At 44.2% G+C, this 25,592-nt stretch overlaps 1 protein-coding gene across 1 annotated transcript in view; it reads right to left on the bottom strand.

The window, feature by feature from the left end:
• LOC144114453 (serine/threonine-protein kinase 31-like) overlaps positions 1-25,592 on the bottom strand; it is a 152,922-nt gene that overhangs the window by 113,835 nt on the left and 13,495 nt on the right. Inside the window, exons 5-8 of the mRNA XM_077648197.1 lie at positions 23,027-23,101; positions 18,267-18,434; positions 12,481-12,639; positions 2,933-3,105 (exon numbers count right to left, since the gene is read on the bottom strand). Of these exons, the coding sequence (XP_077504323.1) occupies positions 2,933-3,105; positions 12,481-12,639; positions 18,267-18,434; positions 23,027-23,101 (575 nt within the window). The remainder of the gene's footprint in view (positions 1-2,932; positions 3,106-12,480; positions 12,640-18,266; positions 18,435-23,026; positions 23,102-25,592) is intronic.

A 25,592-nucleotide genomic window follows, 5' to 3' on the forward strand; every position in this document is an offset into this window, starting at 1 on the left:
TTCAGAAACAGGTTTTTCAGAACCTGAAGATTCCGAAAAAAAATATTTCAGAAAACCGAGTTTTTTCCGCGATTTTTCGGTTTTAAAGAGCCGCGTCTCCCCTTAAAGCAGCCACATTTCTGGCACACTGTATGAATATTAGTTTAAACATGCATGTGTCCTCTGCTCATGTGTGCCTCCTTGATGCATAAATGCCTCCTGAATGCAAAGACTCGGTACAAATTCTTGTGGGATGAAAACAACACATGCTTTTATCATACACGAAGACAAAAATTACACATTTCGACAGCTAGAAGAACAGCGGGTGTGTCGCAATAAGAAGCAAGTGTGCCCGCAATAAGAATTTTCTGATTATACAGTGCACAGATTACATGAAACTTTCATGCAGTCCCCTGAAGGTCGTATACAGTAGAATATCGTTACAACGAACTTCACGGGACCGCCGAATTTAAATCGTTATTTTGAAATATCGTAGTACTGAAAAACCATTATTTTCATGTCAGTAATGCATCACAAGAACTAAAATTACGTACCTTTGCAGCAGATTTACGTGTTGGTAAGTAAATAATAAACGATAACGCTGGGCACAGTTTAGCTACAATTTATTGCTTGAAGAAGTCTGTTATCTTCTTCTGGTGAGTAGACGACAAGCGCTGCAGGACGAACGCCTCCACATCCTCGACCTTCCTGTGCACGCCATCGGAGACATCTTTGCAGCGCCCGAGGAATGATCGGGTCTTCTCTAGAAAGACTAGGACATCCGAGCCGGAAACAATCTCTTCCTCTTTGTGCGCTGATCCAGTGTCGGCATCGTCTTCGTCGCTACTACATTCTTCTTGCTCACGCACTTGATTCACGATGTCTTCGGTGGTGAGCGCCGCGGATGTAGCCGCCGCGCTGTCGCTATCCACATAATTCGAAAGTCGCTGCCCACATAAGTCGCTGTCCACGGTAGTTGCCCAGCCGCAGACGTTTTCTTGAGGGAGCCAGCTGCGACTCTCGATGTAGTTTTATGATCTTGTCCCGATCTTTGAGCATCGTTGCCATTGTTGACGGTGTAATGTCAAGCTCCCTGCACAAGTCCGCTTGCTTTTTTCCAGCAGCTGCGACAGAATGTCCGCTTTATCTTTAAGCGAAAACTGGCGTCGCTTCTTTTTAACGCGGGGGCCAGGAGAACTCATTGTCAGCAAAGCTAATGCACAACACAATCACAGCGCCGATAACTTTGCAGATCCTAACGTTCGCTGTCGACGTGGTGACACTGCGCTGAATAGGCTTAAGACTACTGCGCAGTATGTGACCACACGCTGGATGGATGATGATGGCCTTACCCTTTGTATCGGGCGGCAGCTTGCGCCGCCTAGCCTATATTCATTCAACGCGACACTCGCGTGATGGCGATACCGCTGGGGCTGTATCCGTTGCAACGAGTTCCCCACCGCATAGCTGCTGCTTCGGATGATGATGGCAGGCGTCTACTTCAGGGATTTGGTACAAAACTTCGACGGAACTTCGTAATAACGAAGCGCCTTGCAACGAATGCGAGATTAAATTACATACGTTATTCTGAAATATTCGGTAATTTGAAATTCGTAGTACTGAAAGTTTTTTACATTGAAAGTATAGGCATCTTGGCGGGGATTTAACAAAAATTCGTAAATCTGAAAATTTTGTTAATCTGATGTTCGTAGTAACGAGATTTTACTGTAATCGGAGTTCTACTGTACAGACTAGCATTGCTGGCAAATGCTAGTGATATTGTGGATTAACATTCAGAAGGAAATGAGAACAGGGTTTTTGCATTTCACGTGAGCGGCAACTTATGCATCAAAAAACGTTCTACACAGAGGTACAGATGCAGTGGAATGCTTCCACTATTTGACGGAAGGCTTCGGTAGAGTGGCTTGTAGTCATCATTGTCACTTTAATGCATTTAATCTTCCTTTTACTTTCTGCTTGCCTTCTAACTGTACGCGGCAGTGACTGATGTCAGCTAACAAGCCTCTGTTAGTCTCCCCTACGGTTTGTGGCATGACCACCTGGAAGCCCTGCTGCTTTGCATTCAGATGACCAACAGAATACACAGAGAGCAATAAGGAAGTAATTACTCATTAACAGCCATCCAAGTGCAGCCATACAGCTACAACGGAAGGCTATACAGCTTTCACAAATACTTCACATTTGAACAAAAATTTGTCCTGGTTGAAGTTTCAAACCTGCGACCACCACCTGTCCAGGGCAACTCTCTGCCAATTGAGCTAACCAGGATGCAAAACAGACGGCAAGGCGAGAGCGAATTGATCAACAAATTAAAGTGAGAATAATATAGGTCCAATGTTTAGGGGAATTCTTCAAGATGGAGTAGATTTATAATAAGGAAGTAATTACTGATTAGCTGAGAGCTATACAGCTTTTGCACGAACTTTGCAGTTGAAGAAAAATCTGTCCTGGTTCACAGTTCGAAAATAGGATTACTGCTTGTCTAGGGCAATCACTCTACCAAGCGTGCTAATCAGGACAGCCAGCAGATCTCCTAGACTTCACATGAACTCGACCTTGGGTTATTCCCCTAATTATTGGACCAACAGCGTTCCCACTTCGAGTTGTTGTTCAATTCGATCTTGCCCTACCATCTACTAGCCATCCCGATTAGCGCAGTTGGTACAGCGACTGGCCAGACAGGCGGTCGTGTCAGGTTTAAACCCAGGATCAGGAAAAATTTTTCTTCAACTGTGAAGCTTCTGTGAAAGCTGTACAGCTTTCCTTTACGGCCGTATGGCTGCATTTGGGTAAATGCTAATGAGTAATTACTCCCTTATTAAAAATCTACTCCACCTTGGGAGATTCCCCTGCACATTGGCCCAAACCCCCAAGAGTATGGGTCGCTCGGCTAGCAGTGTAGAAGCCATTGCTGTAAAATTTAGCCACTCACCCACTATGAAGGCCTGGCTCAGAGCCATGAGAATAGCCTTGGCTGCCATCACGGACGGAATCACTGCCTTGATTAGGTCTCCACTGGAAATCTTTCGAGAGCAGAGACATGGAGGGAGCAGCTGATTCCTTAATGTTCACTTCAGTCGAGTCCTTGTTAGCTGCAAGCGTTTTCTGAAGATGAAAAAGCACATAAGCATGATGCATTTAGTGCAGAGATATAAAGACAGAAGCTCACGTGTATTTCTGAACAAAAGAAAATGGCAAGGTGAAACACAAGGACACGATAGCACTACTCCCAAGAAACAACTAGTGGCACTCAATGAATCAAGTATGATAGGCTGAATACCAAACTACCACGTTTTCTCTAACTAACAAGAAAAGAGTACAGCCCTCTGGATAGATGTTAAGACTCTTGGCTTACCGAATCTTTATGCGATTTAATTTGAAATTTACCATCTTCATGACAACAGTTCAGGCAATTTTCAGATATCCGCACCTCTCTTGGCGATGGAAATTTTAGCCTTGTATTATCATTGTTTGCAGTCGCTATTTCATACATTCAATGTGCGATGGCGTGAGTTATTTAATATATGTGACATGAAGCAGACCCTTTGGCATAGTAGTCGAATTACACTTTGCTGTCTCATTTCATTTATTTTTCCCTTAAAGGCCCGAAAGCATTACATAAGGGGGGAGTGAAATCTAAGATTTTTGAGACAAGAACATATCAAAACAGAGAAAGAATAACTGGATAAAAGAAAACAATTAGAAAAAATTATGTAACACTTAAATGATCTTGTGATGGGTATACAATGCTAAGTGGAATGGACAGGATCGAAACAAGAACAAAATTTATATATGCAACACTCAATCAATACAAGAGAAAAACGCATGACATCAAAAACAAAAGTAACAACAAACAGCTATTCAAAGTGCCGAGGTAAATATGGTGGAAACTTTTTGCCCTCGTGAAAAATGGTTGTTGAGTTTTTCCCGGAATGATTTGCAGTTAGTGCATGATGCGATGGGATTTGGTAGGCCATTCCATAGTGCTCTTGCGTCCGGAAAAAATGAAGACTTTAGTGCTAGACGAAATGGTGGGGGTTGTAGCTTTCGTGTCTTGTGCATGGGTGATAATAAAAAATAAAAAGACAGAGGTGAGATACTATGATTCGGCTTGACTAGAGTGATGTAATGGCAAGGACTGTTTCAGCGCAGTGACACTGATTTTCCATGAATAGCTAGATGTTATAAAATGGATGGCGCAATTCTGTACGGCTTCAAGGTCAGCGGCGAAATACGCTTGTGATTGGTGCCAGATGGATGACGCATATTCTAGTTTTGGGCGAATGAAATTGATATATGCTAGATTTTTTTATGTCAGGGGATGCGGCTTCAAGTTACGGCGCAAGTATCGGAGTGTGAGTGAGGGTTCAGCGCAGATGTTTTGAACGCGAGTTATCCATAATAGCGATGGCGTTAGATGGATGCAAAGATATTTGTAGCATAATACGAGGTCAATGGAAAATATGCCAATACTGCATTGATGCTGATTCATGGAGCGTTAACAGGCAAACGGCATCGATTTGCATTTGTTAACGTTTAAGGGGGGACGCGGATCTTAGAATGCCGAAATATGGCCAAAAAATCGGTTTTAAGAACAATGCATTTTCAAAATGTTTGTACCTTCAAGCACCTGCCCTCAAAATATCAACGCTGAATTCGTGTGAAAAATACGACAAAATCAACTTTCAAAACATCACGGGAGCCACGAAATGCCCCAAAACGGGCGAAATTTGTTCGAACTTCCCGTGCGTGCCGCAGGCGAAGCATCCGGCCGATTGGCGCCATCTTGGGCTCGTTTTGAAGCTTGTTTCTTTGTGCGAATTTCGCTGCATTTCAAAATGGCGTCGGTCAATGAGAACGACCGCAGTAGCCGGTTTTCCGAAGGTCTTTTCTTGGCTGCTAATTAGCTAGAGGGTGCACACGCGAGGCGAGCCTCTCGTCCGAGGCCTACCATTGGGCGATGCGACCGCGCACCATTTTGTTTTCTTTTTTTGTCTGTGCCGTCGTGGTTCCCGTTTCACGCATTTGACCACGTCTCTTTTTGCATAGCACTCGCTTAGTGAAGTTTCTCAAGATCTTTTTTTGCGGTTTCTTTTTCCTATGTCACATACTTTGTCAGTACAAAGTAACTGATGCCGGGAGATGTACGTTTGAAGAAGACGACGCGTAGTACGTACGGGAGAAAGCTTCGCCCACCCAACGCGAAGCGCGATTCGACGTCGGGACGTTCGACCGTGCCGGATGATTGTTTGCAGCCACAGCGAACGTCGCCTGCCTCATCGTATGCCCTACGTTCGACCGTGCTGGATGAGGATTGACAGCGAGCGTCGCCTGCTTTGTTGCCTGTGCGGTGTTTGACTGTGCCGGATGAGGATTGTTTGGAGCCTCGGCTAGCATCGCCCGCCCCAACGCCTGATCAATTTGCGCCAGAATCCAGGCCTGGTCCCAGCACAATTTGTCGACACGACCAAATTTTTACACAGTGGAGGAGATCGCCACACGCACGGAGCACGCAGGCATGATCAAGCCTGGCATGGGTGCAAAGTCGGCACCACAGCCTCAACTACACTGCAGGCTGCAACATCCTTCGTCACAGCCTTGAAAAGGACCAAAGAAGGCTGAAGAAGAAAACAGCAGCCTTTTTGAGCAATAAGGCAGACAAAAACAGTCTCTCTAGTGGGCACAGTAGAGACAGGTCTCCAGACTACAGCCCCGGATCACCAACATGAACCACTCCAGACTACAGCCCGAGACAGATGCAAATCACTGTCATCATGGACGAGAACTGTTTAGTTACTAAGCTTTTGCAGCCCTCATGCAATAACTGGCAAGACACAATAAAGTATTGCCACTGTCTTGGCTAGCTTTCAAGATCACAAATTTTGCTGAATTCCTAATGGCATATGCCATCTTCACCTTGGGTTGTCTGTGATACCTTCAGTTTTAGTTGACATATTTAGAATCCGAAGACAGTTTTGTAAATGGGAAGAACATGTCATTTTTGGTGGAAATATCACAGTGCAGCTACCGGCCATTCATCTTATAACATATGATCAAACTTCAAATGCATTTTTCTCAGTTTCATATTTTTGCTCGGTCTCCTCAGCCTTACACAGAATTTTAATAAGTTCATTTTGTCTCACAAGAATAACCTTGATACCATTTTCTTCGGAGAGAATTAAGGTAGCCAATGACATTCTTACCTTTTTTGTCTAGGCCACACATAAAGAGCAATTTGCAATTAGCTTAACGAGTTGCAGTGTCAAATACTGCGACCTTTTACTCTCAACATAATATATCAGGGTAACATGCATTTAAAGAAAAACTAAGAAAGTCATCGGGTATGGGAACTCTCCGGCTGCCAATTCATGCAATTAAAACTCTATGAGAAAGTTCATTAAAACTGTGCAAGAAATTACCTAATTACTGGCTAGACTTTGTAAGATAACTTTTGACCTAAAACCATGAGCTCAACTATGATTACATTTTTGGAAGCAGAAGAGGAAAACGCATTTGTGTGCAAAATTTCATGACATTCTAGATATAAATAAAAAAGTTAGTTTTAAGACCCTCGTCTTCCCTTAAGGGGGGTGACGGCTTCTGGGGGCGAAAAAAATCGATTTTTCAGGAATACAACTTTTGAAATCTGCAGCTGTTTTTCTGATAGTCTGTGAATTTCCAGGACTTCAGAGTCAATATTTCGAATGTAATAAGATTAAAAAACGCAACAGATTTTGACACGAAAACTGCACTCTTTCCACGACAAGCAGCAGTCATTCTCCGGCAGTGATCACCACTATCTTTGTCTTATTCGAAAGAGCAGCTTTTCGTGTTCATTTCGCGCCATTGCTGCGCTTTTACGCTTATTGATTGCGGGAAAAAAAGGCGCCAAAAAAAGGTCGCAACCTGTGCTGCTATTCGCTAGTTGGCGCACGTGACTGAAATGTGTTATTTGATTGGCCGACACGCTTCCCGTCATCTGCTTGACGCGTCCGTGGCCGGCTGCAAGCTTAAGCGGGAGCCATTTTGTCTGCGTATCGTTGTTAGTGTGCTTTACAGCAATGCCAGCACGTAAGTTACACCTAAGTTCCGCACGACGCACAAGTTCGGAAAAAAGAGGAAGAAGACACTAATTAACAATTTAAGAAGAAGAGCTCTGCGGAAACCGCAAGCATCATGCCTGAACACATTGCGATTTGGGGGACCGGGTTAGGCCTAAGCGCAACGGCGACCGCGGACATTGGAATATCGGACAGCGGTCGCATTCGGAGAAACACCCCGATGCTGCAACCTTCAGAGATAGCAGCAACTACGAGGAAGGGGCATGGGAAACTGCAGCAGATAGTATCGACTCCTGGAACGGAGCGCAAAGCAGCTTTCTTAGGTGCAACCGAAGGCGCCGCGACTACCACTGCCGAACCGCTCGACAACGCGACTGACTCAACCTTCACGATTGTTAGTTTGGAATCTATGAACGCGCAACTAGCGTATGTGAAGTGCAAAGTGTGCGGCGGTAATGTGAACATTGGCAAATGTGACGAGTACGGCCTTGCTGTGAAATTGACACTTTCGTGCGTAAACTGTGGTGATGTTTCTTCTGGGCGGAGTTCGCCACGTGTGATCGGCGGTCAAAAACAGAATCCGTTCGTTGTAAACATTCTTGCCGCGCGTGCCATGCAAGCAACCGGAAATGAGTGTGCTGCACTAAATGATATATTCTCGGCAATGAATATATCCCACCAGGGTTTGCACACGAAAACGCGACAAAAGTATGTCAAAGAAAAGTTGACGCCCACGCTGTGCAGCCCTCAGGACGACAGTTGACTGCACGCGATGCGTTCAGGAGGTGTACTCGGAGCTAAATCCCAGACACCCAGGAAACATCGCAGTCTCATTTGAGGGCTCGTGGATGACAAGTGGGCATTCCTCGCACATCAAAATCGGGACAGTTATTGAGCTTTTTACTGGACTTGTGCTCGATTACGTCGGTGCTCAGTAATTTTTGCGCTACGTGCAAACGGGGCCCGAAAGATGATGACCCGACGTACTCAGCGTGGAAGGCGAGCCACATATGCCAGAAGAATACCAACAAAAAGGCTGGCGAAATGGAGGTAGAGGCTGCACTTATCTTATTCAAGCGGTCCCTAGAACAGCACAACCTCCGGTACACAGCCATACTGTCCGATGAGGACAGCTGCCCTTTCCTTGCTTTGCAAGAAGCAGAAGTCTATGGGTACATCGGAATTGCCAGAGAAGACTGCATAAATCATGTGCAGAAGCGCATGGGAACCGCTCTGCGTAATGTGGTCGCAAAACAGAGAGGTTCTAGTGGGGAACCCCTTGGTGGGAAAGGGGTTCACTAACAATATTCACTAGACCAACATAAGATATGGCATCCATAGTGTTAAAAATGTGTGAAATGGAATTTATACATCTCAAAAAGTACAAGGTGCATAACGGTTATAATGCTGCCTTTCTCATCTTGAAAAAAAAACCTGTAATCTTCTTCTGCACTTGTACTTTTAAAGCACAGGAAGTAACAAAACTGTTCAAAGAGTCAATGTTTTTGTACACTTCTTCTGGCACAGCTTGCTGTTGAGACACAAAGTCTCTCAACTTTCCAATGTACCCACAACTTCAGCTAGAGTTATAGGGCTTGAAACTGGCTCTGCAGTTGCCTCTTCTTCGTCGCACTCTTCTTCTTCAAGACGAATACTGGAAACAATCTCCAGATCCTTCTGTCCAGCACAGATAATCAGTGCACTGTCACACTGTGCAGTCTTCAAACGAAGTATTGCTATCGACCTCCAGCTGATGACAGATTTCTATCTACATTGCGGAGTCTAGAATCTCGTCGCGCTGTTCCTCAGGCTCGCATTCACTGCTCAGGGAGGAAAGGCCAGATTTCTGCCAGCAGTTTCTGATGCTAGTCGGAGTTACTGACCACCAGGAGCCTCTCACCATCTCGGCCGCCTGCCTGATGTTTATGGGGGCATTGCTGCCAACCCTCAGATTGGTCAAAATCCGCTGAACCAGCCGTCGTCGATACTCCACCTTCAAGTTTTGAATGATGCTCAGGTCGAGCGGTTGAAGCACAGCCGTGCAGTTTGGCAGGAGGTATTCGACACGCACATTGCTCAAATGGTCATCAACAAGGTGGGCTTAGCAATTGTCCACTATCAGAAGAATGTTTCTCTCTGCCTTCCTCATTTCTTCGTTCAGGCTCAGGAGCGCTGAATATGTTCTTGGTCATCCATGCCTTTTGGTTGCTTTTATAGGTGCATGGCAGTGAAGGGAGACCTTTAAAACATCGTGGTTTCACGTATTTCCCCTATCACTAGCGGCTTGAGCTTGTGGGTGCCACTGGCGTTGCAGCACAAGAGCACAGTAACTCTAACCTTTGACTGCTTCCAACCTTTGCAACTGTCGTCCTTGAAAGCCATTGTCTTGTTTGGAAAAGTCTGATAATACATACCAGTCTCATCCGAGTTGTAAACGTCATCAGATGAAAATCCGATAATGATATTGCGTAGTCTTTCATCCCTCCAGGATGCCTCTTGGTTGGCATCCTTGCTTTCGCCGCAAATCAAGTTCCACGTGATCCCATGCCTATCCCGAAACATGCAAGCCATCCACTGCTTGCTTCGAAGCCGTGAACAACCAGAAGCAGAGAAAATTCCTTCGCTTTGCCCTGTATCACTGGGCTGGACACTGGAATGTTTTGGGATCGTAGGTCGCGAAGCCATACCGCTACGGCATCGTCCACTTCTTTGAAGTACCCCGTGGAGAGTCGTTTCCTGGCAGGATTCATCAAAGTTTCTCCTTCAAGCTTCAACTTTTGTTTCACTATCGTTGACAACGTCGGCGGTGCAATTCCATAGTCCTTTGCGACGTCCACTTGCCTTTGACCGTTGTCCAGGCGCTGAAGGATTTCCAGCTTGTCCGAGAGGGACAACCACTTCCGTTTCGTTGCACTCATCTCGAAAGTGGGCACGCGAATTGCTGTTGTTACTTAAAACTTGAAGGCTGTAGGGAGGTGATGAAAAACACACACACATGGGTCGTTTGTGTGGACATGTGGAACCGACGAGACTGGAAAGAAAGAGAACGACCATGCCACGACTAGCCAGTCGGAAAAACACACACACACACACACACACACACACACACACACACACACACACACACACACACACACACACACACACACACACACACACACACACACACACACACACACACCACGTGCGTGGTTTGTGGTGTGACAGATCGCCGCTTTGCTCTGGCGGCGCTGTAAGCACCAGCGATGTTACTTTGTTCATGGCCTCCGAGATCACACGCACGCTCGTTTCGTGCGGGTGATCTCAGAGGCCATGCCTCGTTGCTGTTCGTCTTCCGCATCGCCGTTTTGCCCCAGGGACGCTGTAGTGCCAGCGACTTTACACTGCCGCTGGAGCAGCGGTTTGATGAGGGCGGGCATCGGTTGCACCTGCAGTGCAGGGCGCAAAACTTCATTAGCTGATAGGAAAAATAAGCCTGGGTCCTCTGAGCGAGTTCGTTAAACTGAAATATTCACTATTCGGAAATTCGTTTAAGTGAAACATTTTTAGATAGAATCTATAAGATAACTGCCGGGGATTTTTAAAAAGTTCGTCATTCTGAAATATTCGATAAACCGACGTTCGTACAACTGAGAGTTTACTGTACAGTGAAATGCTTCTTGCTGTAGTGTGCCACCCACCAAGTGGTGTGCTGCAGCACCACTCGCTAGGCGTAGCTGGAGACAATGCTTTGCAACTAGCCTCTGCCTATCATAAGATGTGTAATACTGTCACTTGAAAATTATAAATAGAACATTTGCTCATTAAAATTAAGGTACAGTTGATTGTTTTTGCAAAGCCTTTGGCAGCGAAGCATGTTATATGACAGCTACGGCTAGGCTTTATTTATACTCCATCTCACAAGTTCACATCAGCACTGTGAACGCCAGAGCTCTCATCCAATCAAGCTACAGGAATACAAAAAATAGTCTCAAATATTTGAACAGTGTGCAACTATTTTTCAAATGATTATTGCAGTAATTAGAAAGGTAGTTTTGGCTTTCTTTTTAAAGCATAGCCAGCATTTCATTCACTGGCTAAATTAGCAGAGAAAATCCGCACGAACACAGCACTGCAGAGTGGTGCCCATTCTCAAACATGGCATCCGCTGAGCCTCCTGCGTGCAACAGCTGTGTACTGGTGCTCTTTCTTTCTCAGTGATGGAGCCACCAGCCCAGAAATGATGGGCGCAGAAAAACAAGTTTCTGAAGCGCACGCCATTCCGATTAGCTCAGATCACTGTGCCAGGCATCCACAGTACTGCAAACCAGGTACTTGTGAGATGGAGCATAGTTAGGCTATTAGGGATGCAATTCGTGCTGGAACTTGGTCCCACAGTGTCGTCAGCGAGCAGCGTGGTTGACAGATCCAGCGAGTCCGGCACCGGCTCTAACGAAGGTCCCGACGGCGTGCTTGTGGCCGACGCCTTCAACTTTTTGTTCCACGCCAGTTTCTTACGGCTTCCAAAAGCTCGTTGCGTTAACGGTTTAAGTCGACTGTCTCCCGTCATCTTGATCGCATGGAAAAACTCCCGGCACAAAGCAGAAACACGGCGTGTTGAGAAAAAACAAGCGCAAAAGCAGGCGCCACGAAGCGGCATCGACGCTGGTGAACGCAAAAGAGAAAGAAAAAAAAAATGACTCGCCGGTCACGCCAGCCAATGGCAAGCGCGGAACGGCACGCTTTTCTAGCGCACCGTGCGCAAGCCAATCAGCGACCCGGAAACGGTCTTCGGAAAACCAGCCAGGGTAGTCGTTTTGCTTGAGCGACGCCATTTTGAGATATCGCGAATTGTGAAGAGAACAGCTTCAAACCAAGCCCAAGATGGCGGCGATCGGCCGGCTGCGGCATCCGTGGCGCGCGCGGGAAGTTAGCACAAATTTTGCCTCTTTGGGGGCATTTTGTGGCTGCCGTGGTATACTGAAAGCATATTTTATCGCGTTAATAATTTGAGAACAGGTGCTCGAACGGTCAAACGTTCCGAAAATGAGTTTTGCTCAAAATAGATTTTTTGACCATTTTTGACTGTTCCAAGACCCGCGTTTTCCCTTAAATCATTTTTAAAAAATTCTTATCTCATCTAAGTGATTGATGGGGTTTTGCTGTACAAGCAAAACTGTAGCTTTATCATTGACTGCAGTGCTTTCGTGGATGCAAACATGGTCCGAAAATAACAAAAATAACAATCAGCTGTGGTGCATTCACCACTTCTCACTTTGTAAACACTGTCTGTCTACTTGGTATGCCTTACAGCACCACAACAAAGCCCAAAAAATTAATCACAACCGATATTTTGGTGTCCAAAGGTTCTGATGGCAGATGCAATTATTGATGGCATTAGGCAACTGAGGTAAGTAGTGCTTGCAAAGGATCAGCCCACCTGGCAATAGCCTTGATTTATGAGTTCCTGCACGATGTCCTTGCCGCTGTCAAGGAGACGGCAGCTTGTCACAAAGTTTGTGTCTTGCACAGAAAATGGACCCTTTGTTTTCACCACAACAGTTTTGTCGGTGAGCAGCTTTTGCAGTTCTCTCATCGCCTGCAAAAGAACATAGTGGAGTTCAACAATACACAGACATTTGGAGGGCACCGCAGAAAGTGTAAACGTAGAATTTGATGCGGCACGCAAATTTAATTCACCTTCCTTTACTTTCTGGTTCACATAAATACACATACACATGGTTCACTAGAGCATGGCGTCTAGAGCTGCAAAGCACCTAGTAAATGGTGCCTAGGCCTAGAAATACTAATGGTGATTTCCTGTGGTCAATTTGAGTGTACTTCTGAATCCATTCTTGAGGGACTGAAATGGCCAGAAAGAGACCAGATCCTGACTGCTCTTGCAAGGAACCTCATGAAATTGTCATGCATAACTGGTTCTGAAAGTTGAGGTGGATAGTTCCTTCACTGTGTTAGGTAGTGCAAGAAAAATTCTTATGATAAACACTTTACAGGGCATGTATATTTCATTGTTGCTCCTGCTGCTGCTGCTGTTTGAAGCAACTTAACTGACTTAACACAGCTAGCAGGCAATGCCCTATCGCAATGTAAACAAATGCTCATGGTTACCAAGCAATCACTCAAAACTGGCCTGGCCATTCCGGAAGTGACGGCACAACATTACTGGAGTCCTGGCAAAAGCTCCCTCTGCTAAATGGACCAAGACAGAGAGTGCTTTGCCTCTCCATAAAGTAAGCTGCTCTGAAATGACGAATGAAACTCGTGACTCCAATACAGATCAACCAGTAAAATGTGCAATCTCTGCTATAAAGCAAGAAAAGTTGGTTTACAAGAAACTAAAACACGAACTACACTGAGCATAGAGCATCTCTGCATCAACGAATGCTTTAAAGGGACATGGAGGGGAATTCCACGCAACGTTTGTTCAACATCCTGGTGAAAACAGCATAAGAAAGATAGAAGAGAAGGGGACCCCAGACAGAGGTGCTGCGTTGTGTCTTTATTCTTTTTAGCACTGTTTCCACTAGAATTTTCACCAAGCACCAAACTCAGCACACTTGTTTTCTTGCGCGTACTCGCACTGATGTGTAGAAGAAATGCACTCGTGTGTTTATTATTTTCTTCCATGATTACAACTGTATATGTGTATAACTATGCACCATGGCAAATAAATTCAGCTGAGAGTCAGCACCAGTCCTGCAACTACCTACCTTCGAAGTGTTTTGCACTGTTTTATAAGAAATGTCAGATTAAAGAATCTACAAAATTCCACAAGGAAGATACCATGGTGAAAAACTAATTATGCAAGTTTGTTTTAGAAACATGCTTCGCATATCTCAAATGTGGCTTCAATAAAACCAAAGGTGGATATGGTGGTTTAACATCATGCAATGCCTGGCACTGTAATCACTAAGCTTATGATAGCGCTCTTGACAGAATGCCCCATACTGGCTCTGGTCCACCATTATGTGCCGCCTGTCGTGACTGTGTTGACAAGCGGGAGGGAGTCCAACAAAAGTTTGGCCATCCACCCGTTGCTGACTTTCTTTCCTGAAGGGTTGTTGCAATCAACAACAGGAAGCCACAGAACAGAGGCCGGCTACACAAGAACTTCCTACGGTGTTACTGGACATTTTTTTCACTACTACTAATATTTGTTACAAACAGCACCAGTAAGACCCAGTCCCTCAGAATGATACAAACTAATTGTAACCACAGGTGTCACTGCTGATGCACTTGCTTGCTGAGGCAGACGAGTGGAGCAAGCATGTAAAGGTGTCAGCAGAAGTTCGATCAAAACCAGAACATAACTGTTGTGGCAGTTCCAATGGCTAAAATGATACTCCTGCCAATATCTGCAATTACAATTAAAAAAAAATAAATTGTGGCTGCTAATGCACAAATCCTAAAAAATGCCTAATTTTGCAATTTTTAGTGGAATCCCAGAAAGCTAGGGGCCTTATCCACTGTCACTGAGCCAACAACAGCTGACTTCAACTGCAGTTGACTTCGACTGAGGCATGGCTGAATGGGCATACTGCCTAGGTGGCAGTTTTTGGTATAGTTACAGAGGATGGCTCGATGACTTTTCCCATTGGCATTTGTTTGATAACTTTGCTAACTACATGAAACATTGCTACTCAAGGTACTCTAAAGAAATTAACCACTTTTGGGCTTTAAATAGAAGGGGGGTATCTTTTCTCTACTTGTCTGTAGTTGACAGTCACACTGGGTCACAAGTGCAGCCAAGCATAAGCCAACAATGAAGGGCTATCCTCTTGGAAACAAAGGAAGATGACAGATGATCACACAAATGGCACTTCTGCTACTGAAACAATAATGTCGGCTAGTAACTGAGCGACAGCTAGTAACTGAGCGACAGAAGTTTCTCAGAAAAGCTTTGCTAAGGAATCGAGAACATTACACAAACCAGCAGGGTTATAAGCACGTGCTTGTCTACCAACCTAGCATGTGCAGAAAAAGTGCCATGTAAGTTGCTATTTAATTAACCGCAATTAAAGGCAGACAGCAGCAAAAAAACTCACAGGATGGTCACAAGTGTGTAATGTGAACATTTGTGGGTTAGCTGCAGTGTGTGATGCTCGAGCACAAACTCTCTAAAAAGCATCACCCTGTGCACCATGCGCCTCACACACTGGCACGGCAGCGTTCTAACCATATATATACAATGGCGCAGCAGCTTCCTGGCATGTTGCCAAATTCGGTGGGCAAGCCACCGCCACTGGCACTCCCAGTAAAACAAACATGGTATGCTGTTATTGGCGCACAGCATCTTGACGCACTGCCAAGGTCTGTGCTGTGGACACTTACAACAGCGCAAAACTGAGGAACGAACTAAGGAGAGCTAACATTACAAATGACACCAACCTGTTGGCCACTTGGTGCTGTGGGTTGAGAGTATGTATGGTACTGCATGGGCGTGTGGCAACTAAGTCTTAGGCAATTAATGGTTTATGAAAACCGGACAATTTTACCTTGAGCCCAAAGGAAACTAAACAAAGGCTCATGGAACATTCACCGTGGGAAAAAATACAGCTTAAGAGTCCTTCCTGAAGGAAAGTAACATGCTCGGAACAGCGGACAATGCTTCATGCACTGAATTAATGTTAGTAACTTGGTACTCTGAATACTGAAGCTTCAGAAGTTTAACGAAATTATTCGATCAGTTTTACATAATACATTTCATGTTTAAAACTTGCACACACAAAGGTGTAAAAAATACAGTACTGCTAAGCATTGCAATAGCAACTATTGCAAAAAGAGTAAGCTATGCATGCAGAGATCCTTATAAGAACCGAGAAGAACAGGTGGTGCTTGTCTAGCTCCAGACTAAATGGCATACAATTACTAGAAGGCCTCAGGGTACATTGCCATATATGCATGAACCTGGAAATTTAAACAGGCAGCAACACATGCAAGGGCAAGCATGTGCCTATGGTTGCATGTGCATGTCTTGGTGTATGAAGAACCTGACTACACCTTTACTGCTTCTGTGATCCTATGCAGTTGAAAACCTCATTTTGAAAAGCTCACGGCGACAGCAAATTCATTCATAAAATACAGACAAGCTTCCTGATCTGCCCTAGGGTGCGACTGTTCTCTACTTCCTGGCAAGCATACGTCAGTGGACTCACTCATGAGTCAATGCACACAGGCTCACATTCAGATCATGATCAGAGTCACAAGTGAGTCCAAACTCACATTCTGATCTTGATCCAAGTTGTGAGTCTGGGCTCAGGATCAGATCATGATCTGTGTTTTCGCAATGACAGTGTCCACGGGTTTTTTTTTTTAGAGCGAAAGCTCTACTTCACGACCAAAACTGCAAAAGCCGGGCCATCGCTGAAGCCTCGACCGTGAATAAATAAATAAAAGAAAATAAATGTGAACGCGACTGGGACTCGAACCCATGGCGGCGCGAACAGATCAACTTTGCTTGCAACTGTATGAGAGTACTATGCTATTGCCGCAGCCGATCACACCTCATGTTAAACTGCAACACACTCTCGTGCTGTGCTTAGCACATCGTCATCTTCGTCAACTTCCAACTGCGGCGTTAATAGACCAGATCAGCTTAACCCGAGTCTAATATTGTTGCCAGATGTGCCGACGTTCCAGCAAAGCAAAACTATGAGCAAACCAGGCTAAACACATGCTTTCATACGTCTACTCAGTTTAACTACAATAAAACCCTACTACTTTTTTTCTTTCCTCCTCGTTTGCTGACAACAGAGGGGAGGAAAGATTTACTGCCACGACCAAGGTGGTCGATGGTGGTATAGTTGGTGGTCGACCATGCAAAAGCAGATCTACGTGAACTTCTAGAGCCAAAGCTAGGTTCCAAGTTTTATTGTGTAGTACGTAATGCTCTAAGCCATTTCACCAGTGAGCTGGTTATAGAAGTTTTTGAAGCATGTCTCAGCTCTAATGGAAATTTTTTTTTTGTATTTCAAACGGACAGCAGTACAAATATGTATCACTTCTGAGTTCTCGTTATGAAGGCAGTCGTACTCATGTGTACCACTTTTTTCTTGAAAACCAATGGTTGAAGTGACTTGAAATTAAAATCAGGCAGTTGCTAGAGTCATTCTGAGTACAATTTTATCACTTGTATGCATGCAAAATTTCATGCCACACAGAGAGTTAAAGGACTAACAAATGAATTTTAAGGACCTACATTTTTGTGGCAACATGAAAAGCTCGGCGTCCAAGGCACCAGATTCTACAATGGTTTTGATACAAAGACTGCAGAAGGTTTTTATGGAAAATTTTTTTCACCACTGAATACACTAAGTTGTTTTTGTCTTGCAATATTAGAAACTGACTGATCACAACAGCAATAGCATGACAGCAAAAGTGAGGAACCTAAAATTACATGGTACCAGGTGAAAGAACGTAATTATAGACATCTTTAGTATAGTGTAGTCCGCTCACGTTTAAGAACTGCAAACGTTTATTAGACTGTCACAAACTGCTATAAGAAAGTACAAAACAATGTGACAGCATTAAGTTTTTAAAAGCACAAAGCACTCCAACTCACTGATATGGAGAACACCATTTTTCAATATATACTTAAAAGATGCATCATAGAGACCGAAAACATTTTTCAATGCCGATTTAAAATAAATGTCAGCATGAGGCAAGATCTTTTCACTTCAGTCACAATCTCATGACACAATATGGTCAGTTGTAAGTCCCTTTATGGCCATCCATTTCTATCTCCAGTCAATGCACAACCAACAGCCAGTTGAGCAAAGTGTAATATTAACGTACCATCAAGAAAGCAGAGACAACTTGCTTTTCAGCACACAAAAATTTACCTCCAGTTACAAAAAAAATAAAAAAAGGCTAACAACACTGAGCTGAATTCAAATTTGCCATGAGGGAAGAAAAATAAACAGGAGAGAGCACCACAGTCAGCAAGAGGACCTTCACAAGGTCAATAATGGTTGAAGCTTTTCTGTTCGCAATTTCCCTTCCTTGAGCCACCAAAATTTGGCCCAACATATGACCACTTTGATTCTTAACACAATTGAGATTTGCCTGTTTATACATGAACTTGCACAACACACATCTGGCAGCAGATTGTGTTAATATCGTGTGACTTAAGCTTCAAAATAGCTGGCTTGCAGCCAAGCACCACAACCACTGAGGCGGCAATGTCCTAAGCAACAGCAGACTTACCTTTCTAAAAGCGGCAGGATTATCATCTTCACGCAAGCCAACTAAACCATCGAAGGTGCAGAAGATTGCCAGGGGACGTATCTCCGAGAGCTCATTTGGAATGATCACCAAATCTTGCTCATGGTTTCTCTCCTCGCAGTTCCCATAGTCCAGGTACTGCACATAACTCTGTGCGCGCGCAATGCAAAATACTCAAGACCAAGAAACAAAATAGAACAAGTGGGCACCCAGAGTACACGCTCAGGCATATACATGTGGCTTATTTATATACAGGAAAGCCCTCGAATGCAAAACAGTCCCACACCTTCTTCCAGTTTTATATCATCAAAAGTTCTGCTTAGCGCCGTCTTTTTTCCACTGATTGAGCAACAGAACAGTCATATCTTTGGATAAGAATGGAAGAACAGGGGAACTAGCAGAAAAGCCAATCAGAACCAACAAATGTAAATGTAATGAATACTTTGCACAAGGCGTAACTTCCCAATGGGCTAGCAATGTACTGTATTTTCTCCTATTGAGAGTTGTACGAACACTAAATAAACACACGGGTCAGCATTTTCCAGCCTTACTATTCAAGAACTGTGGAAAATTTTCTCAGTTTTAATCTGCAAAGTTTTTACTTCTTTTTTTGGAGCATTAAAAACTTCACAAGACTTAGTTCATTAATTCTCAAGCAATTGTAAAAACAGTGTGAAAAAGACACGGATAACAAGCATAAAGAAATGGTAGGAATGGCACTTCATGTTTCCATCATCCTGTTTCGTTTTGACACAGCATTTAAAATTCATAACAAACTTTTTTCTTTTCCTGTAAAGGCTCAAACACTCCTTTCGTGAAATTTTCTGCACAAGATTTAATGGCTTTCTTTTGGTGAATACCTGCTTTTTCAAATTTCCTCCAACTGCGTTGTCTTTATTTGATGCTGAACACAATTTGTGAGAGCAAGAAAATTTTAATATGATTTAATGATTTTAAAACGTTTTTCTCAAGTTTGGAAAATGATATCTTCACAGTAATAATGTGGTCGACTCCCACAGCCTCACTGGCCCAATCTGCCTCTAACCTTTACAGTTTGCTTAGCTCCAAAGAAAAGTATGTTACTCTCAGGGCCAAGACACCACATGCCTAAGGGTACCGCCGACATTGTTCACTTTTTTTTGTTGCAATGCTTGCTCGACAAAACAGCAAAGCATTTCCAGTTCAAAAAACTTTTTTTTGTACAGGACCCAGTATACAAAATGCCAGCACAACAAGGCAACAAAAACCTGAAGACCAAAGCTGGCCGACTCACAAGGTTTGTCAATCTTAAAAGAACTGCCCTTGATCAATTAAAAATTTTTTAAATGTGTACAATTATTGGTTCTAACCAAGGGTGCAGAATCCTAGTCTGTTACAATGAAAATATCAACCAAAAGTCAATATCAAGATTCCTTCTTCCATGTTAATGCACATATACAGTGCAATCCATTTACAACGATATAGAGAAAAATTGAGAAAATGGCACCGTAATAACCCATTATCATTATATTTGGACAGGCCAAAAAAAAGCAAAAAGAACACACTTCCCCCATGCACGTGCCTGTTGCCACCGCCACCAAAGCTCCTGTCAAGAGAGCACAGCGTCTAGACACCCTGCTATGTTATCAGCGCAGCATCTTGGCACGCTGCCCAGGGCAGTGGGAAACAGAAAACCGGCAAGAAAAGCGAATGCTTCAAACAAAAATTCTCAACCATCTGGGCCCAAAACCACATTTGTGCGAGACAGCAGGCTCCTCCCTCCAGCGAACAGCGCTTGGTTCCCAAGGCCTTAGGTAACATACCCCATGCTGGTCCATTGGGGGAGTTGGTTTTTATCTCATACTCTTCAAAGTATTTTATTTTTTATCAAACTTTTCGGGCAAATTGTGGTGGTAAACACTTTATATTCGCCGATAATTGTATCATTATATACGGTTTATTTTTACATAGGGGCAATGGGAGAATTGATAAATCTAAAGAATTTGATCGTTATAAGTGGATTACACTGTATTAGAATATCTCCCTCCTTGCTGTTTCATTGCATTTCATCAAACTGCTATGCTTAAATAAAGGGCAGTCTACCGATAATTATCGATCACATTTTCAGTGAGGCATCGAAAGCTCCTTGCCCAAATAAACATACACATGGCTGTGGAGCTGAGCTACATGGCAGACCAATTTAAACAAACATTTCGATAGTGAAGAGAGAAATGTCACTCTCTCATGGTAGTCAGCCCCTGAAAACAGAAATTGTAGATGCAGTACTGCTGCTTAAATGGCAGGCAGTGGTATTAATGAACGTAACAATAACTAATATGCATAGGTTCTATAAATAAAGTTAAACAGCTAATAAAATTTAAATTTTAAGCTATAAATAAAAAAAGACTGGTAAAACCAATCACTGATACTAGCAATAGTTTTTTGCCAGTAGCAACACTTTTGATTGCAGCACTACTGTCAGCATAGTGGTAGTCTACTTTACAAAACATTTCAAAAGAAAACTATAAATCAGGGTTAACCTACGAAAGGATTACTAGCTACTTGCAACAGAAAAAATTAAGGCGGAGGATGTTTCTTGCAGCAAAACTCCCTGTGCTGCACTCAGTTCTATTCATAAAGTTCCAGGCAATGCAGCCTGCAGCCGGACTGATGTCCACATGCAATTTAAAATATTAATGCCTTCCAAAATCGCAAAGATGAGAGAGCTGCAGTTCGAGTAAATGGAACATGTGCACAAGATAATTGCAGCTGTAGACTTTTTAAAGCATGCACTGACTGCGTGCATGCGGCACGCATAGCTCTTCGTGTACCTCACAAAATTTTCACTGTGTAATGCTTATAAGCGGAACATGTAGTACCTGAATAAATGCACCTGATTAGTCTTATGCAGACATATGAAACCTACCGCAAAACCTCCAAGGGAAAACCCAACTGGCCCAAAACTTCCAACGTAAAATGTCCGTATGTTCTTTTTTTTTTTTTAAAGAATGAGAAAAATGTCTTAACAGAAAGAAAAATTATTGCTGCTTGTTAGCCATCATGAAAGCAATCACCTTCAAACTGTACCGTATAAATGCGTGTAAGGGACACACCGTTTTCCAGAAGGAAATATTAGCAAAAAATAAAATCCGTGTAAGGGCTGCACCCAAACTTACCACACGACCCACGCGAGAATAGCCTTCGAAATGCACGCACAACAGCCTCTGCGATTAGCTCGCTGCGAGCAACTGAGCGCTTGATCGCGGAGGCGACGCATGTGCACAGGAGCTTCCAGGTGCCGCGGCTCATGATCATCATCGTCAACTTTTTCCTCCGCTGCGAGCTCCCGCTATCCATATCGGCATCAGTATCACCAGCTCCAGCGTTTTGTGGCTATCAAAGGCACGAGAGTTGTGGTTCATCATAGTTGTGGCTTTCGCGTGCTGCCACCGAGCATTGCAGTTTTAGCACTATGGGCAAGCACGTTAATTGCTACACGGCTGGGAGTTTGCTGTCGAACACGGCAAGCGTGCGGCAGGCAGGAAATTCAACGTGGCCGAGAAGAGCGTCCGACAATGGTGCAACCAAAAGGATGCATTGAGGAACACAAGCTGCAAAAAGTGCGCTTTCCGAGGCAAGCCGTGCAAGTTTCCCGAACTGGAAGAAGAGCTGCTCTACTAAATGATGGAAGAAGCGCGGAACTACGGCTTGGCGTTGACAGCGGACGTGCTGCACGACTTTTTGTGGGATGAGTGTACGCCGGAGCACAACACCAGCTCGGAGTCAGAATACACCGCGAAGAGGCGATTGAATGTAGAATAAATGCCGCCGACTTCCTGACTGGTGTGTTTCTACTTAAAAAAAAAATTTTTTTTTTTTGCAAATCACGTGTTTGGGCCGCACCCCGAAAATTGGCCCTCAAATCTGGAGAAAAAAGTGCAGCCTTTACAAGCGTTTATACGGTATGTAGGACTAAGCCCACGAAAAAGAGGAAATCTTAGCAGTTCCCATGGCACTTGTGTTAATCTGAGCACATTATTATTGCGTCACATAGCGTGAACAAGTAGTTCCGACTTCTTTGCTTCATTCTAAAGAATAGTTGTACCAGAAGTGAAGCGAATGCATGGAGCCTCTCCACTCCACATTTAGCGAGATGCAACTGCTGCACCGTTGAGACTACCACTGTAGCCATATTTCTGACAGAGGTGCAAAACTGGCTTGCTCTAGTAACAGTGAACTCGATGACAACAAATAGCATGTCATTAACTCAAGTGGCAATGAGGAAAAAAAGGCTAAGCCTATCCAGACCAGTCTGCCATTGGCAATGGGCACCGTTAAAATTCAAGATGGCATCTTTCATAGCTGCAAAGGGTAGCAACAGCAATGCCCGCCTGAATTTATGTTGGGTTGAAAAAAGAGAGTTTGATCAGAGTGATCTCCACAGCATTGCTGACATCTACTTTTCTCCGAAAAACTTTGGACAGAGTCCAATATAATGGTTGTGAATATGTTAACAGTTCCTACAAGGTGCGTGAGGGTTCCTCAGTGGAGTGCAAATATCATGAAAGTCCGAATAATTGGAGCCAGAAAAATCGGCCAGCTACTGTATACTACCAGGGTTGTCACATGATGTCGTTCTAAACTGAACCAACTGAAGCAGACATTAAATGCACGTTGGATTAAGTATACACACAAATGGCTTCACATGAAGCATTCCCTTACACCCTGAAAAATGTTCATTTTCATGAATCATGCTTACTTGCCTTTGTACAGTCAAGTTTCTTCAAAACTTTGCACCGGTACCACTTTCCATCTTTAGAGTAAACGGCAGCATACACCTTCCGGAGACAAACAGAGAAACTCAATATCATAAAACATCCAAACTGATGAAAAAAAAATATTGAAATATACCACATATAACACGATAGATGCAAGGGCCACGGCAGAGGGCTGTTGTTTCAGCACGGCCTCCCCATTGACCCGTCTCAAACCATCTTCCTCATGAAAGGCATAGGAAGTGCTGGTTGAGAGAAATGCTTTCCTGTCTGCTTTATCATCTACTCTACTGATCCACTAGGTGCACGCAAGCTGCAGATGGACATTGCGCGACGCTTGTTGTTTGATGATGACGAAAAAAAACTGCCATTTGACACACGACTTAGGGCAGACTGCTGACCCTCCCCCGCGGGGACAGCACGACATCTCGAGCTGGGAGGACTGGGAGGTCCTGCTTATGTCTGCAGACCCAACATCACAGCTTGCTGCGGTGACTCGGGCTGCCGACGTCATGTCCCGGCATGACCTACTTGATGCAGTGTGGGACCGCGCAGTGGCCCAGGGACCCAGCTGGGTGTAAAACTCACTTGCTCAATAAAGTTTTCTTGTCTGTCTGTTAGGGCAGAGAAGTTGATGATATATCATTTGTACCATCCACCCCTTCACCCCTCTGTAATGCGAAAACCCCGAGGGTAAAATAAATGAAATGAAAGTCATGTGTCAAGGTGCGGTTCCTTTTCTTCAACATGTTGGATGAAATGATCCAAAACTTTACCTTGTTAACTTGTCATGTGACTTTTTCCTTCATGGGTGTGGATCAGCCATTTTACTAGTAAAGGTGGGTTCAGATGAGCGGACGGGATCGCGGACGGTCCACGCGCGTCAGCGCGGTTATTGTGACACATGACCAAGCATTCGCGAGTCGGTCCGGACGTTGAGTTCTTACGAATGCAGTGGACAATCCGCGCATATACTCTCCCTCCCAGCGATCTTGCGCTGCTGCGCGGCTCTGTTTGCGTGGCTCCCTGGATGCTCCTTGTCACTCTAAATTTTTTACGTTCATTTCAAAAACGTCCGCCTTCAAGACTCCTGCGTAGGGAATCATAACAAAGTAAAATGCATCACAAGGGCAAGTTCGAAGGTTTCAGTAAAAGAAATTAAAACATTTTATACCGACTGTGTACGGGGCCAACTCATGATGTTGTACATCCATTTCCGAGGTGATCTTTTGCAACAACCTATTCATTAGCGCCACGTTGAGGTGGTCAGCATGTTCAATATTCCATATAAGTTGGAAGCTCTCAACGAGTGCTAAAAACGTGACGGGCGCTTCGTGACTGTGCGCCTTCTTTCCAACTTCACTCATATTAGCAGAAACGACAAAGCAAAGCGGGCACTCACGCAGGCGCACAAGCTCAGACACGCAGTAAAGACACAGCGCAGCAAATGCGGAGTGAACGCAGTGAAAGAAACACAAAAAGGAAAACACACAATGCTGCACTCGAGATGCAAATACGGCGAAAAGCGCGCCAAAACAAAAGGCGCTAGCATCGAGCACAGCCAACTTCATTCCAGATAGCTAGCCAGACGAGCGTTCGAGCCAACGTCGACAGAACTAGAACAAAAAAAAAAGCAAAAACAATCCCGGTCCGCCATCAAGCCCGCGGACTGAATAAGGCGCTCGCCTTTTTCATTCAGTCCGCGGTCCAGGCCTGGAAAAGACTGTGCCGCCCGCTCAAGATCGCTCAAAGGAGTGACGTTCATGTCACGTGGCACGCAGACAGCGCTGACGCACACGGACCATCCACGATCCCGTCCGCTCGTCTGAACCCACCTTAAAGGACCAAAACATTTTGACTCGCACAGTTTTCCTAGTCTTAATTCATGGTTTCAAGATTTCAAGAGTGAGACTGGCCCACCAAAGGCATCAATACCAGCTAGTACTCCTCAAGCAGACAAAACCAACCACACTGCTATGCATATCAAGTCTAAAAGACCCTTCCCCCCCCCCCCCCCCTTTTTTTTTGCAGCATGTGTTGACCACAACATGAGCGTTGACATGCGACTTAAGAGATTCATTTCGTGTTGATAAGTACTAAACCTGTAGCAATCGAAATGCTCAAAAACCATTATTTTTGTGTTCTTTTCCATTCTAGAATCAGTACGACTTGTTAGATGACAAAAAGTACTGGAGAAAGTATCACACAATGCTATGCCACATGGCAATATTCCTAAGGAAGAAAACAGATAACATCAACCTGCACAAGTTCACCTCTCAACTTGCCTTGCCCAGGGTTCTTACTATGATTTAGCCCTTTATGTGAGGATAACCAAAGCTAATTTGTAAAGCTGACTACAATCTTACCCCGTGCTCAACAGAAAATATGTTCTGAATTTTTTTAAAAGGCATTATATGATCGAAGACATTCATTAGAAGGGCTATATAAAACTGTCTAGCCTGCACTGTATACTGGCACAACCGGTATGATCAAACAAAGGTGGAACAAACACTGTGCGCCTAGTAAAAAAAAACAACAGAAGGAAGGCGCGATT

This window comes from Amblyomma americanum, chromosome 1, assembly GCF_052857255.1.
Source record: "Amblyomma americanum isolate KBUSLIRL-KWMA chromosome 1, ASM5285725v1, whole genome shotgun sequence".
In the NCBI taxonomy this organism is placed as follows: domain Eukaryota; kingdom Metazoa; phylum Arthropoda; class Arachnida; order Ixodida; family Ixodidae; genus Amblyomma; species Amblyomma americanum.